Genomic DNA, 15,189 nt, shown 5'->3' with positions numbered 1-15,189 from the left:
AGCATCGGTTGCAAGTGGGCGCTATCCTTTTTGAGTTGACCTCTTGTCACAAATGTTCCTGTTGCCCCCCCAAGCCTAGATAGGTATAGGGTGTGTTTAGTCGGGAAAAAGAAAATTTTTGAGTGTCACATCGAACGTTTGACCGGATGTCGAAAGGGGTTTCCGGATACGAATGAAAAAACTAATTTCAGAACTTGTCTGGAAACCGTGAGACGAATCTTTTGAGACTAATTAAGCCGTCATTAGCACATGTGGGTTAATATAGCACTTATGGTTAATCACGGACTAATTAGACTTAAAAGATTCGTCTCGCGATTTCCCCCATAACTGTGCAATTAGTTTTTCTTTTTATCTATATTTAATGCTTCATACATATGTCTAAAGATTTGATGTGATGTTTTTAGGAAAAAAATTTGGAGAACTAAACGGGCCCATAGTTATATACCCAAACATACGCAATGCAAGCAGCTATAGCTTGACAGCAAACTAGCTTGTACTTGGTAGATATAGCATCAACCAACAGTGCACACATTCATATGGCAGATATAGAGGGCCTTGCTGTGTTTGTTTAATTGATTTTTGAAACCTCAAAAGTCAAAACATGTCTCGATCAATTGTGATCAGCTCTTCGTGCGTGTGTCTAGATGTGGCACTGAATATTTCAACTATGACTAGTTGATGTGTTTATTATGAGGATGTACACCTAGCAGTGGGTACTTGTTGGGAGTAGTTAAATCCAACTTTAATCTTTTGAGGAAGAAGATTAAAACGGAAACATGCATACATGATGAGTGAGACAATATATAGTATATATATGTCGAAGAACTTCCAAAACATAGTACTTTCCCAAGCGAAGGTACTTACATTGTGATTGCAATTTCGGTAATTTCGAACCCCACCGACAAGTCAATATATCGACCGGAATTTTTAGATGTTCTTAATTTTATGTTGAAATTGGTCAAAGATTATTCAAATTCAGTCAAAATCTATTAAAATTTCAAACAAATGAAAAGTGCTTAAAATCATGAAATTTCGTAAATTGTGGTCCCGCTGAAATTACTGAAATTTTCGCCAAAATCGAAAGTGCAAACCTTGACATACGACTGTGTACATAGCAACTAGAAACCAATTAACAATCAATATGTACTTAAAATAAAATTCTCATATGCATATGGATCGAGTCCCACTCAATTTGCAAGGAAGGGATACAACCAAGACCAACAAATTGCTGGCTTGACGGCTAATGTGTACGCAGAAGTCCATTATAGGAGAAAATTAAGAACACCTAGTACACATTTGATGTGCACGGGGAAAAATTAATGAACCCCCTCCCGTATTAATCCATTGTGCAGCCGTTGCATAGCGCCTATGATGACCAAGATTTTGCAGCTGCGCCTCCAGTGAAGATGGCACCACCGCTTGGAATTTGGCTGCAAGTCAGCGCACACACCATACAGTGGCTACGCTCAGCTGCTACAGACGACCTCATATTTCTACAACTAACTGGTTCCTGCTGTCTTCCATGGCTAACTAGATCGACACACGCACTTGCTTGCATCCATCTTGTAGTATTACCGATTGATGACTCTCTCTCTCTCTCTCTCTCTCTCTGTTGCTTTTATGGTCAAGCAACAATCAACGTGTACTTGCACTAGTTGGGAGCAATTAAAAAGACCGTTTCGTTTCTTTAATTTTGTCAAGATCATAAAAAGCATATTAAAGGGAGTTACTTCGTACTTATCATGAGGTGGGTGTGTACGCGCGTGTTTATGGGTGTCTGTGTCTATGTGTCATCATGACACGCTAGACGGCCGGTGAAGAAGGCATGGTAGTAGTATGTATCAATGGGTCAAAACATTACGGTTCCTCGCCAAACTAAAAGCCCAAAAGGCACCAACCCAGTCACTGCACAGCCCACCGGAAAGGCACATACTTCCTCCGTCTCAAAAAAGACAACCTAATACTAGGATGTGATATATTCTGGTACAACGAATATGTACATAGAGTATGTCCAGATTCATTGTACCGGTTATGTCACATCCTAATACGAGGTTGGTTTTTTTTTTGGGACGGAGAGAGTACGTGCGTGCATTCCCCCTAAGCTGGCTAGCACTCACGTGGTAGGGTTTGCCATGGGATCGAATCATCAAACCAGCCGGCGTTGGCGGCGCGGCGTGGCACTGTGACCCTCAGCATCGGCGCCTCGTGGCGAGCACAACACACGGCGGGTTTAGAGCAAGTTTAATAGTAGAGCTACTCCCTCCGTACTCATAAAGGAAGTCGTTTAGAACAATGTTTAAGTCAAATCTTGAGAATATAAATCATGAGTAACTCTTAAGTTGTTGAGTTTGAAAATATAAAATTTAAATGAATAGATTTGTCTTGAAAAATACTTTCATAAAAGTATACATATATCACTTTCCAATAAATATTTTTATAGAAACAAGAAGTCAAATTTGTGTTTTTGAGACCGTGTCGCTGTCCAAAACAACTTCCTTTACGAATACGGAGGGAGTAATTAATAGCTGCAAATCATCTATAATCAATTTAATAGCCAATACATACAATAGTTACCTATAAACATATACTATACTATTGATATCTTGTCCCACATGCCATACACACATTACGTCTAGCACTTTATACTGTAGCTGGCTACAAATCTATAGTTAGCTGCTCTTCTCTCTCTTTTTTGTTTCCTTGATATGTGGTTCAAGATACAGGCAATTAATGGACATAACTGATGAACACTGAAATGATCCGCAGCTGTTGGCACACCCGGCCGTCCCCAAGGATCTCACCAGTCACTACTCACTATGAGGGTTTGCCCTTTCGATTTCGGTGCTTTCGGTAGGACCAAAATTTACGAAATTCTGTTATTGTCGGCACTTTTCGGACTGAAATTTTATAAAAATTTTAACAGGTATTGATTGGATTTGAATAAACTTTGATCAAATTCAACAAAAAATTAAGAAAAACTGTAAAATTCAGTCAATATATTGATTTGCATGTAGGGTCCAAAATGTGCTGTCACTACACACCGATGAACACTGTCACGATCATCATTGATCCACGCAACCTGGCCAGAGAGTGCCCACGATCATCAACGATTTTAAGAAAAATTCAGAAGTATTTTTTTAAAGAAAAAGTAGTAACATTTCCTAATTAACCATCAGTTCGCCCTTCTCAACTCGCAAACATGATCTGAGTAAATAAGATGGTCACTGATTTCACAATATCAACTAACACATACGCTGCAGCCGGTCATCTGGCTAGCTTGAACGGGAAATCAAAAGGCAGCACGCCGGCCTCTAATGCTCGGGGACACACGACCACGGAGGCTAAGGAAGAATTAATATACTATTAAGGTTTATTTGTAATATAAGGCATGATCAAACTTGGCACAGTTTTCAAAACTAATCTTTGACTTATAATTTACAATATCATATACTATAAGTATAAGGTTTATTGAAATAAAATTATAACCATCTTAAAGTAAATTTAAATTTCAATCCAATGATATTAATTTTAGCAAATAAAATTTATATTATATTATAATAATTGTTGGTCAAATGTTTTTAAAGTTGAATCTTGGAATATATGCACGCCTTAGATAGAGGAAGTATCACACGGTAATTCAACGTCATTTTCTAATGGTCCATCAAGACTAGGTAGGGATTCTGTTATCGTTGATGTTCGTGCATATGTTCAAACTATCAGCGACGATCGAGCGTAGGCTCTAACCCCAACGACATAATTTCACGCATCATCGATTCCTGATGCCTCCGAAGCCTACCAAGATTACATGGAAAGTGCCTGAACTTGTGTGTTAGTGCCGACCCATGTATGTATGTGCAGTGGTGGCCGGTCTCACTGCTTGTTTGCACCTCCAACGATCTACTGTAACGTCCATCTCGATGATCTCTCTCTCAATGTATCTACATATATATGTGTGGTGTGTTTATGAGCTAGCAGTAGGTAGTTGGTAGTTAAATTTGATCAACTGCATGCCTCTCTTTGGTCTTAAATTTTGTGAAGAGACAGCGATAGTACTCTGTACTCCTAAAATATAAGAAATTTTGGATGGATAGAACACATCCTATCATTATAATCTAGATATATTATCTGTCCATATTCGTAGTACTGTGGTATGTTCTATCATCTAAAATTCCTTATGTTTTGTACGGTCAGAGTACTAGATAAATTGCATGATGCATGAGGCTTGTGCTTGTCAGATCCTTTTCTTTTTAGCAAAAATTAAGTGAACTGATAAAATAGTAGTAACCCTAACTCTTAGAAGGGGTGAGACTTCGAATCCAGACCGGCTAACTCAGCTTGTGGAGCTAGCCGAAAAACCCTTTCTCACATGCATGTCTTCCTCGCAAATGATCCCTCAATTAAACACAAAGAAAGATAAACAGTATACTGGAAATTGAAGCTGTGTCACTCTTCAGACACGTTGAGAAGATGACAAGTTTAGTACCCATAGGAGTGAGAGATGCATGCAGTGGGCAATAAAGGAGGCGAAAATGGTACAAGATGGAAGAACTACTTACCGTATATGTGCATGTCATATTCCCTGTGCCTCCTAAGCCCTAGCATATGGTGAAATTGGGGGATTTTGATGCATATTATCATCGATCGGCATTTATACATAATGTTTACTGGAGTATAATAGAAAGGCAAAATATCATGTCAAGCTCAACTGGCACTCGATCATGACGGGGATTCAGTTTATAGCTTATGCTACCACACTCTACATATTAGGGTGAAAATAAATAAAATGTCTCCATTATATGACCATGGTGCTGTATGTATATATAGGACCATGACATGTGCAAAGTACAGGGACAACTGCTAATGTAGCCCCTGTAGTCTAGCCATTGATATTGTACATGCAATGTCTATACGGCCCACGACTTCACCGGTCGCTATTGTGTTCCGGTCCAAATAAAACAATGGCATTGCTCAACGGACGGCCCATGCTTGCATGTCTCCTAAGCCCAGTACACTTGAAATTTTGGAATGGAAATTGCTTTGCATACGATCCAAGTGTTTGATTTATGTATGACCGAATTCGATCAACGGTTATAAACGGCTGCAGTGCATATAAATATACTCTCCTTCAATTGATCTATAGTTATATGTCTCTAATTATATATGAGTTGTATAGCAGCATTCATTAAACAATGTCTATTATTAACAAGTAGAGTAGAGTATTGGATTGGAGATATGCCACAGCGTAGAAATATGGCACAGTTGCCAACGGTATTTGTACGTGTCAAATTTCCTCTGTCTCAAGCCCTACCAGGCTACCACGTAGTGCAACTGGAATAACTCGATGTACTCCGACCGAAATTCCTATATAACTAATTTTGGTTGGAGTATAATCGAGCTATAATATAATGACCAAAATTGTCGATGGAGACTTTGGGTACAACTTATTACCTGCACACTCAACTAACTAGATAAAGGGCATGTTCGGTAGCCCGTTTTCACAGCTGTTTGAGCTGTGCTTCACAACCCAGCCGTTCAGCTGTGGAAACGGCTTCAACCCCTGCAGAAAAAACCACTCCCCTGCAGCCCCTACAAAATACAGCTGGTGTTGGCTGGCTACCGCAGCCACTATAGCTACATAGATACAGTGGCTGTAGCAGCCAATGCCACCGAACAGGCCCAAAAACGAATGAAATGTCGATCGTGTCCGTGATATGACCATGGTGCTCTACATATATGCTAGGGTAATTTTATCATTTTTGAAATGGTATCAGGAGATGCTTAGTGTGAAATTTGATAACTCCAGACTTTATGTAGCTTAAGATATTAAAAATATCAGTGAAAAATTTAGATACCTCCTGAAACATTTTTTAAGACCTTAAAATTTCTCTATATACGAAAGCAGACAAGCTGTACTGTACATACATGCAACGTCTTGATGGCGTTCCGGACTTCCGGCCTCTGCCACCGCCTATCCGGGCCCACCTCCCGACAGGTCTCACCCCGACCCAACTGGACCACCGCCATCTCGGGCCCACCACGGCCTCTTTCTCTCTCACACACACCTCCTCACCCCACTCCATACACCGCGTCCATAGACCCACCCACCCCTGACTCTTGGGCCCCACTGGGCCACCGGCCCATTAGGTCCACCGTGCACCGGGCGTGTGGGGAGGTGGGCCGGCCGCCGTGGAAGGCGGAAAATTCCAGATCCCCCTGCCTCCGCGAAGACACCAAAAGAGGAAACGCGGAATAAAAAATAATAAAAGGAGTAAATAAAAAAATAAAGAAAAGAAAAAAAATACTAGTAGTACTCTCTCTCTACTCCACTCTGCTACTGTGTCTGCGTCGTCGTCTCTCTCCTCTCCGATTCGCGGCGGCGGCGGCGTCTCCGGTCTCCAGGTGAGCGGCTTGACCGGACCGACGGAATGTTCCGTGTACTCGATGGAGACGCGTGTTAGATTGTTTTTTTAAATATTTTTTTGGTTGTGTGATTTGGTTTGAATTGGTCGCACCCCGTTTGTTCGAGACGGGGATTTTGAGGGCGTTCTATTGCGGTTCGAATTCGCCAATTCGTGGTTGATTTTGGAGGAGGGTGGGTGTGTGTTCCGCCGTTTCGGTGATCCGGTGGCGCATGGGCGAGATTGATGGGGAATGGGGGGAGTAATTGGTGTGAAATGGAGCGATTCCGCTCGCTGGATTTTCCTTTTTTTTTTTTTGGTGTGTGTGAGGCGATTCATAGCTGACGCTGCGAGGACGACTGGAGATGATCTGATGCAAAAGAGGAAGCGTTTGCGCGGTTTGGTCGAGCTGCTGTGCAACCGGCATTTCGTTGGAAGGATTTGATTCGAGGGATGAACTGATGTAGATTCCAGTTCTGGTAACGGTAGGATCCCGCCGAGAGCCGTTTGTTTATGCAGATTCGACCATGCTGCAGATGCAAGTCTTCAAGGGAGAAAAGGGACTCTTGTTTTTTTTGTTGTAAAGGGAGTGAGAGGGGCAAAATTTTGCGCGGTCCAGGGGAAAATTCCGAGCCCAATTTTGAGGTTGGGTGACAGTGAGGGGGCAGCAAGTTGTTTGATTGAGAGTGAATTTGATTTCTGATAGGATTCTAGTAACTTCTATGCACTAAGCCAGTGAATCTTGAAGCAGAAATAAGATGCTTGGGGAGACGAACTGAGCAAGTGAGCAGTTCTACTGTTTCTTGAGAATGTTGATTGTTTCTGTGCATCCAAATGTTAGATTGGACGAAGTAGATAGCATTAATAATGTGTTCATGCTCTATAGCTATATAGTTTTGTGGATCAGGTTCACCGGAATAGGTGGTCTTTATTTGACTGAGTTTAGTTGTACTTTTGCTCTGAACAGAGTTATGTGTGTAGTTGGATTGTGCTGTTGGTGATGGCAGTTAGCAATTAGTAGTAGGTTAGACAGTAAATTTTACCTTAATATGCAATGAAGAACTATGATGTAGACTTCATGAAGCTCTTAAATTGAAAATTGTCAATTCATTCGTGCAGCATCTTAATTTTGTCATGTATAACTGCCTTCTTTGTGTAAAAACTGAGTACTTTCTCCGTAATCTCAACTAATATACCTCTAACTGAACAATGCAGCTAATTACAAGGAAGGATGGAGTGGTGGGTGTGGTGATATTTTGTAGTGTTTCCCAATGTGAAAGAAGCTTTTGCAATGGCCCCAGGAAGCAGCATTGTGACCGATATCCCTGAGTCGGATTGTGTATCTGATGGGCTCTCTGAGGCACTCACTGGCATTAGGCTTGATGGAGATTCTACATGCAAGCCCTGGTCTACATCACTTGTCACAGTTGAGCTATCATCGCTGACGGGCTTGAATGATTTGCTCGAGTGTCCAGTCTGCACAAACTCAATGCGCCCACCTATACTGCAGGTTTGCGTACTGATGATATCTTCTTCTCTTTATGATCCTTCAGAGGCAGCTGATTATTTGATTATTTCCATCTACATAATTGCACATTTCATCCTGAGAAAAATGTAGTTGCTAGTTTTCATCTAGCTCTATTGGATATTTAAGTGGGATCAGTCTAGAAAGCTTTACTGGTCCCACCACTTTTGACATTTTACTTTGAATATATTTTGTATACAAGGTATATGTGTTGCACATACACCAAGTTAGGACATGTAAGTTGTCATTGGATTTGTTGTTATTTGAATGTTGTGTTGGTGAAGTTTACCTGTTCTTTCATTCGAAGACAAGTATTGACTGCTTTGTCCTGTTTTCACAATAAACTCAGCCGTTTGTTAGTATAATAGTGCATGTTCTTTAATTTCTATGTTCTAATCATTGACAAGTTTTACATTGCACATGTAACTCAATTGTTTTGTGCTTATTGTCCCTGTCCTTACAATACTGGGTTCATGATCTTCAAAGTGATCTGTGAATGTTCAAGACTTCATCTGTCCAGGAAACTTTCACATTTCTGCTCATAGAAATGGAGGGGTACCACCCTTTTGATAAAAAAAAAACTCTGTCCAGGAAAGAATAGCAATGCATTCTTTAACATTGGCATGTTGTCTACTCTCAACAGTTGCACGACTTTTCTGTGTTTTCATGAAAGCGATTATTAGTTTTTCTTGTATGCAAGCTCCCTCCACCTGTGTATATAATGCTGTTTGTACTTTATTTTACCTTTCTTTGCCAGATGAGTTGTGTAAGTTTGTTGTGATCATTCAATTCAACTTTGTAAATGCCTCCACCTCTGGTCTTTCATTCGAATTGAATGAACTGTAGGCGTTATTGCATAACTTTCGTAGCACTGGTGTTATATTTCTTGGATCATGATATTTGGAACGACTTCTGTGAACTGAAAAGTGAACACACAAAGTAAGAAAGGTAATAATCAATTGATTCATTTGTGTTCCTCTTGCAGTGCCCAAATGGTCACACAATATGCTCTAACTGCAAGCATAGGGTGGAGAATCATTGCCCTACTTGTCGCCAAGAACTGGGTAATATCAGATGTTTGGCTCTTGAGAAGGTGGCTGAGTCACTTCAGCTTCCATGCAAATATCAAAGCCTAGGCTGTGCTGAGATTCATCCTTACCAAAACAAACTTAAGCATGAGGAGCTCTGCAGGTTCAGGCCATATAGTTGTCCATATGCAGGTTCAGAATGCCTGATTGCTGGCGATGTTCCGATGCTTGTCTCTCATCTCATAAACGACCATAAGGTGGACTTGCATGAAGGCTGCACCTTTAACCACCGTTATGTGAAGTCCAACCCTTATGAAGTGGAAAACGCTACATGGATGCTGACGGTAAGTGGTACCCCAATGCATTTTTTTTCTCAGATATGTAAAGAGAATTTGTCTAGCCATTCATTCTCAAACATAGGTGTCATGCTGGTTAGGATAGAATTTGCATAACAAGCAATCTGCATATATATATTTTTTTCATTCTGGGGTGCGATCATATTACCATCTTTTTTGAAATCAGCTATTATTGGTTCTCGGTTAAGTCTATATCAGGTATATTGATGTGTTTTCCCCTATGTTCTGTTGCCATGCAGGTTTTCAAGTGTTTTGGACAGCACTTCTGCCTGCATTTTGAGGCATTCCTGCTGGGGATGGCACCAGTGTACATGGCGTTCCTGAGGTTCATGGGCGAGGACAGCGAGGCCCGGAACTTCTGCTACAGCCTGGAGGTGGGCGGGAACGGGCGGAAGCTGACATGGCAGGGCATCCCCCGGAGCATCAGGGACAGCCACAAGAAGGTCCGGGACAGCTTCGACGGCCTCATCATCCACCGGAACATGGCCCTCTTCTTCTCCGGCGGCAACAGGCAGGAGCTCAAGCTGCGGGTTACCGGCCGCATCTGGAAGGAGCAATGACGTGAACGATGCAGCAGCAGTGCTACTGAGACTGATAGCAAATGCCAAGATCTCCCCATTGATGATTCCACGCTGATAGCACATTGTGATGTGCTGGGAGAGGAGAAAAATGGGGAGACTTGTTGTGCATTGATGTACAAATACAATTTGCGGCATGGTGGACTGGCTAGGACACATCTGTAGCCTAGCATGTGTTGAACTTGGAACCTGATTTATTAACACGATGGAAATGAACTTACGGAAGGGAAGGGGAAATCTTTACTAGGATGAAATTTTTTTGTTCTGAATTCTGTGGAGATGTCTGGCTGTTGAAGCTGTGCTTCTCCCTAAAATGAAACGAAACCTCAGGCAGACAAGCATGGTCTCGAGGTGGGCCGTGGACTAAGGGCATCCCCAACCTAAAACACTAGACATAGTTTTCATAAACTCCACATTATCAAAGAAACTAGTACTAGACACTACTTTTTTAATGCAAACACCACTATTTCATACTTAAATTTAATGATATTTATCTCAAATGATGTTTTGGATGTTGTGTAGAAACTATGTCTCTGACATGGTTTCCTTCTCTTTCCTCATTTATTCACTTGTCACATCATTTTTTATTTTATGTGACAGTTTATTTAATATTATGGACACTATCCTAGTCATTGGGTTGGGAATGGCCTAAGAGGCCCAATCGTATGTGGGCCTTTCGGCCTATAGCGAGTAAGCCACGTGGCTACCGATGAAACCAAGGCAGACAAAAAGTTGTACTACCGCTAAATAGTGAGGATGACAGTGGGTCCCAACGCTGACGTAGGTATTTTTGGAGTATGAAAGGTTCTGACAAAAAATTATAACTGTTTCTACACTGTATCCGCATTCAACAACGACGCTTTGGCCGAGTGGTTAAGGCGTGTGCCTGCTAAGTACATGGGGTTTCCCCGCGAGAGTTCGAATCTCTCAGGCGTCGTTCAATTTTTTTTGTTTTTTTTTTCTCCCTACCATTTCTCAAACTGCATCTACCCATGTTATAAAGGCTAGTAGCCTACTACACCGCTCCTTTTTTTTTTCTTTTCTTTTTATATGCTATATTTTCTGCGGAACATTACTAAATGTAACTAATTCTGAACATTCCTGCCCATGCCGCAAAGGATACCTACATCACTCTCTTTTCTTTTCTTTTCTTTTCTTTGCATATCTTCTACCAACGTAACAATCTCTGAACTTGTGAACAATCATAAGGAGGAACATTCAGCCAAAGCCCAGTTTATATATCACCAAACAACATCCATCATCCAACCGTCTTATTGATAGGCAATCAGCAAACAATCATGTGGACGTGCCATCAAGTATACACAAGCACGGTCCGTGCAAACTACTCAGCTCTTGTTCACTACAACAAAGTACACAGACGTCCAAACACTTTACAAACATTTTAGGAGAAAATTATGCCGCAAGTTACTGTCAAATGAGTTTGCTCATATGAACACAGCGATTGAATGCCCTCCTCTGCGAGCAGCCACACCAAGAAAGCCGATAGCGAAGATCACGCATGCACCAAGGAACTCAATATTCTCATTGGATGAACAGAAGGATGACTGCCCAGGAGCATCAGATTGGTTGACTAGTTGAGGCATTGGCATCTCTGGGGGGAACAGAACAGGTAGTGTAAGTGGTAACTATGTCAGGTGCAAGAAAGAGAACATGAGGAAAAAAAAAAGGTCAGCACTCAAAGTGAGACAATACCTTCTCTAGCGAAATCAGATGGAAGGGCCGGCGACTGAAGTTGCATGGCCTGTCTCTTGCAATTGCTTCAGGGTGGATGCGAGCCAATCAAGTCCATCGTAGAGTCCCTCACCACGGAGAGCGCATGTCCCTTGTATATGCCATATCCTGTTCCTGAGGTCGTGCAGGCCTAGCCCCTCGCTCACCTCATCTGGGCTCATCGCACCTCTCTGTGTGAAGATAATATTTTAGTCTATAAGTACCACTCTTATATTTGACAATTTCATAAATCTGATGGAAATGTATGGCTTCAACAGTGGAACAGATCTACACATTGATTTCCAGTTAGCAATATGGAACATAAAGAATTGATATTTCTAAGCTAAAGCCTCATCAGAGTACAAAATCCCTGACAGCACGATCAACACCGTGTATTGTTGAAAGTAACTCAGATCTTTAGTCCAATATGTAGCAGATAGAGTCATACTACCCCCATCTCATAATGTAAATTGAACTAACCAACATCATACAAAAAGAAATGGAGAATTTTGTAAGGAGATCTATATATAATAAAAAAGACTGCACATGATAAACAAAGACGATACTGAACATAATAACAGACAAGCTGGTAAAAAGAATGAACACGCGACACAGTAATTTTAAAAGGTGTGTAAATGAGGTCATGAACAGGCAAGCAATTAATCATTAGTTATTCAAATTCTTGGTTTAACTTACCAGGTCCTGTTTGTTTGCAAATACTAAGATTATGCTGTTTGCCATCAGTGGGTCCTTGATAATGGTCTGAAAAGGGTAAAGGAATACCAAGTTAGTAGGATCCCATATTCTCAGCCAACATAATTTGGGGAGACAGGAACTACTACAATGACAGAGATAATATAATTCTAACCTGAAATTCTTGTCTGGCGTCTATAATCCTTTCTCTGTCCAATGAATCAACAACGTAGATCTACAACAAATTGAAAGCAACAAATTTCATAAATATGACAGAAATGTATGGCTTCAATAATGTATCTGAAAAAACAACAAATTGAAAGCAGAAAGACATCCTTAACTTCAGCAGCAAAAGATATGCATATGATGCATATAGCAATTGGAATTGTCATGAAACACCTAATCGAATTAGCTAAAGAGATGTCCTTATAAAGAAGACTAGACGCTCCTCGCTTACGTCATTCATATCGATTTACAAACTTCACCTAAAAACTGAAAGGCTTTAGGGACACATTCAACGACAAGAAAAAAATTTGCAAAAGGTGCTAATATATGATATCAACCTGAACTGAAAACAAACAATATGTGCATGACAATATCAAACCAAGACTTGGGAAAGTACTAAAGGCACTATAACAGGGCGGAATGACAAGGTGCCAAGCTAAATATCAACATGTGTATATAAATTCAATCTACTAGTTATTACCAGTGCATCAGAATTGCTGAGGTACATCTTCCATAATGGCCTGAGCTTTTCTTGTCCGCCAACATCCCACACAGTAAATACCACATTCTTGTACTGAACCTTCTCTACGTTAAAACCTGCAGAGGGTACATGGTATTATTGGATATAGACATGAGATCAATGATTGGGAAAAAGTCGAGCACATCAATGAATTATGAGGTATAGAATTATATAATTTATTATAAACGACTGAAAAAAAGTAAACAAATCTGTGCTACTTCCTCAATTGGATTGAGGAAAAGCTGTCTTGAGTGATACGTGATTTGAAAGGAAAAAAGTACCACCCACATAACGAGGAAACCAAATCCAACAATGTATTTTTGTTACATAAGTTTTCCATCTTTACTGCCCAAAGCCCAAACTGTAGAGGAAAGGTACATATAAGGTTGTCTAATAATCACATAGAGTGACCATATTTATTGTATCAAGTTTGATGTCCAAAATCATAGCAAGGCTTCTCATTAAAATAACAATATATAGGCTTTTATAACCTTGTTTTTTTACAATCCTCAAGAATATACTTTTTAGTGTAAATCTTTGGCACCTCTCAGTATCTTCTATGCCAAGGTACCAGGAGGTACTACAAACTAATACCTTATCAAGAAACGTCAAGCCAGTTTCCAGCTTCTATCATATTGCACTTTCTTTCTTGGAAATATACATGATTTGAAGTAATTAATTTTTTAAACAATCAGTTGTAAGCTTAAAGTTTCCAAATCAATTCCACAAGAACAGTTATGCCTGCCAAGCATGCCCTGTACACTGATTAACCAAATATCGTCGGTCATGTTTTTCGGTTTATTTCTGACTGTTGAGTGTCGACCCTGTACTTAGCAGGAAAATCATATCATGGATCCCTTCAACCACCCAAAAAACGGACATGTACTTTTATTGCCCATATAAGCTGAAGCTAAGTGTCAAGTACTGCAATAGTCTGCATGGCAATCTACGATCATTTAATACGATACATAAATAAGTACATTAAAAACGATGCGTTAGATGAGTCATTGAGCTTGAGCCACGTACCTACTGTAGGAACCGTTGAAAGAACTTCTCCCATGTGCAGCCTATACAAAATTGTTGTCTTGCCAGCTGCATCCAAACCAAGCATCACAACCTTCAAGAGGTCAATCACACTATCAGCGAAAAACATGTAACATTCAAATAATCTCCAACTTCACAAGTTAAATAGACAGGGATGCGGAGCCTAATGCTATGGATACACTTGATGAGATGATGCATCCTGGTTGCCATAGGTTTAGTTAAGAAGCCGAGTAACCGGTCCATTTTCTGAATTTCATAAGTGCTGTGGATTAGAAGAACTTGTAAGGCAAAAGCCCCGTTCTCTTAAAATTGATCACATAACAAATTCGCCGATGTCATAATCATCCTTTGCAAAATTAACTGAGTTGGCAAGACTAAATTAAACCCTTCCATTGCCAATGTACACTGCTAGGGTGCTAGTATTTCTCTTACCCACTTGAACTCAAAAGTTGCCCAATTAACCACTAGCACGATTTAATTACCTACCACTGAAAATTCAACCTATTTCTTGCACAGTCGAGATTTCAGCTCCTAGGTATAATAATAAATAAGTTCAACAAGAAAACCCTAGGCAAGAATCCCAGCCACAGGGGCAGGGCGGCAGGAGGAATCAATCACCCATTCCGGCCAAGAACCACACACGAAGCAAAGGAGAACCGCGGGAGAGAGGATGTGGGTGAGGATCGCACGGTACCCGCATCTCCCTGGTGGAGAAGAAGGCGTCGAAGAGCCGCCGCAGAGCTTGCCCCATCTCGCCGCCGCCGCCGCCGCCGCAGAGGACGGACAGCTGCTGGTTGGTCTCTGCGGGTGGAGGTGGATTCCCTGAGCTGGAGAGCAGGAGTGGATCGCGGCAGGAGGAGGGCAGTGGTTGGGGTTGGTTTGGTGAGAGCTCACGAAGAAGAAGAAGAGATCGGAGCTCGCAAGTATTCTCTGTGTTTTTTTTTTCTTTTTCTTGAGTACTAGTTTGGTTTTTCTGGCACGAGACCCAGGAAAAAAGCACACACGGTTGCAGGAATACAGAATGGAATGTTTTTTTTTTTTGCTGCCTTGATGGTTTTTCTTTCCTCCGTTTGGTTTGAAACACTTCTAGA

At 41.0% G+C, this 15,189-nt stretch overlaps 2 protein-coding genes and 1 non-coding gene across 3 annotated transcripts; 2 read left to right on the top strand and 1 right to left on the bottom strand.

The window, feature by feature from the left end:
* The first annotated feature begins 6,330 nt into the window (after positions 1 to 6,330).
* On the top strand, positions 6,331 to 10,139 carry LOC4328179 (E3 ubiquitin-protein ligase SINAT2). The gene is made up of 4 exons (XM_015767768.3): positions 6,331 to 6,399; positions 7,614 to 7,908; positions 8,909 to 9,295; positions 9,547 to 10,139. The coding sequence occupies exons 2-4, from the start codon at positions 7,690 to 7,692 to the stop codon at positions 9,865 to 9,867; spliced, it is 927 nt and encodes a 308-aa protein (XP_015623254.1). The 5' UTR covers positions 6,331 to 6,399; positions 7,614 to 7,689; the 3' UTR covers positions 9,868 to 10,139.
* Positions 10,140 to 10,740: 601 nt separating this feature from the next.
* On the top strand, positions 10,741 to 10,822 carry TRNAS-GCU (transfer RNA serine (anticodon GCU)). The gene has a single exon. It is a non-coding gene; the product is annotated as a tRNA-Ser (tRNA).
* Positions 10,823 to 11,102: 280 nt separating this feature from the next.
* On the bottom strand, positions 11,103 to 15,032 carry LOC4328177 (uncharacterized). The gene is made up of 7 exons (XM_015767625.3): positions 14,793 to 15,032; positions 14,081 to 14,171; positions 13,016 to 13,131; positions 12,485 to 12,544; positions 12,313 to 12,378; positions 11,599 to 11,807; positions 11,103 to 11,497 (listed from the first exon to the last, which is right to left on the bottom strand). Exons 1-6 carry the CDS (start codon positions 14,847 to 14,849, stop codon positions 11,613 to 11,615), a joined length of 585 nt encoding a protein of 194 aa, XP_015623111.1. The 5' UTR covers positions 14,850 to 15,032; the 3' UTR covers positions 11,103 to 11,497; positions 11,599 to 11,612.
* Positions 15,033 to 15,189: the final 157 nt, after the last annotated feature.

The sequence above is a fragment of the Oryza sativa genome, chromosome 2 (genome assembly GCF_034140825.1).
Source record: "Oryza sativa Japonica Group chromosome 2, ASM3414082v1".
In the NCBI taxonomy this organism is placed as follows: Eukaryota; Viridiplantae; Streptophyta; class Magnoliopsida; order Poales; family Poaceae; genus Oryza; species Oryza sativa.
Note: the sequence above shows the minus strand (reverse complement) of the source record. Positions and strands in the feature narration are given on the sequence as shown.

Coding starts and splice junctions, on each gene's coding strand:
- LOC4328177 (XM_015767625.3), bottom strand. CDS start 14,849: ATGGGGCAAGCTCTGCGGCGGCTCTTCGACGCCTTCTTCTCCACCAGG. Junction 14,172..14,792: donor TCTCCACCAGGGAGATGCGG/GTACCGTGCGAT, acceptor GACCTCTTGAAG/GTTGTGATGCTTGGTTTGGA. Junction 12,545..13,015: donor TCAGCAATTCTGATGCACTG/GTAATAACTAGT, acceptor AATTTGTTGTAG/ATCTACGTTGTTGATTCATT.
- LOC4328179 (XM_015767768.3), top strand. CDS start 7,690: ATGGCCCCAGGAAGCAGCATTGTGACCGATATCCCTGAGTCGGATTGT. Junction 7,909..8,908: donor TGCGCCCACCTATACTGCAG/GTTTGCGTACTG, acceptor TTCCTCTTGCAG/TGCCCAAATGGTCACACAAT. Junction 9,296..9,546: donor ACGCTACATGGATGCTGACG/GTAAGTGGTACC, acceptor GTTGCCATGCAG/GTTTTCAAGTGTTTTGGACA.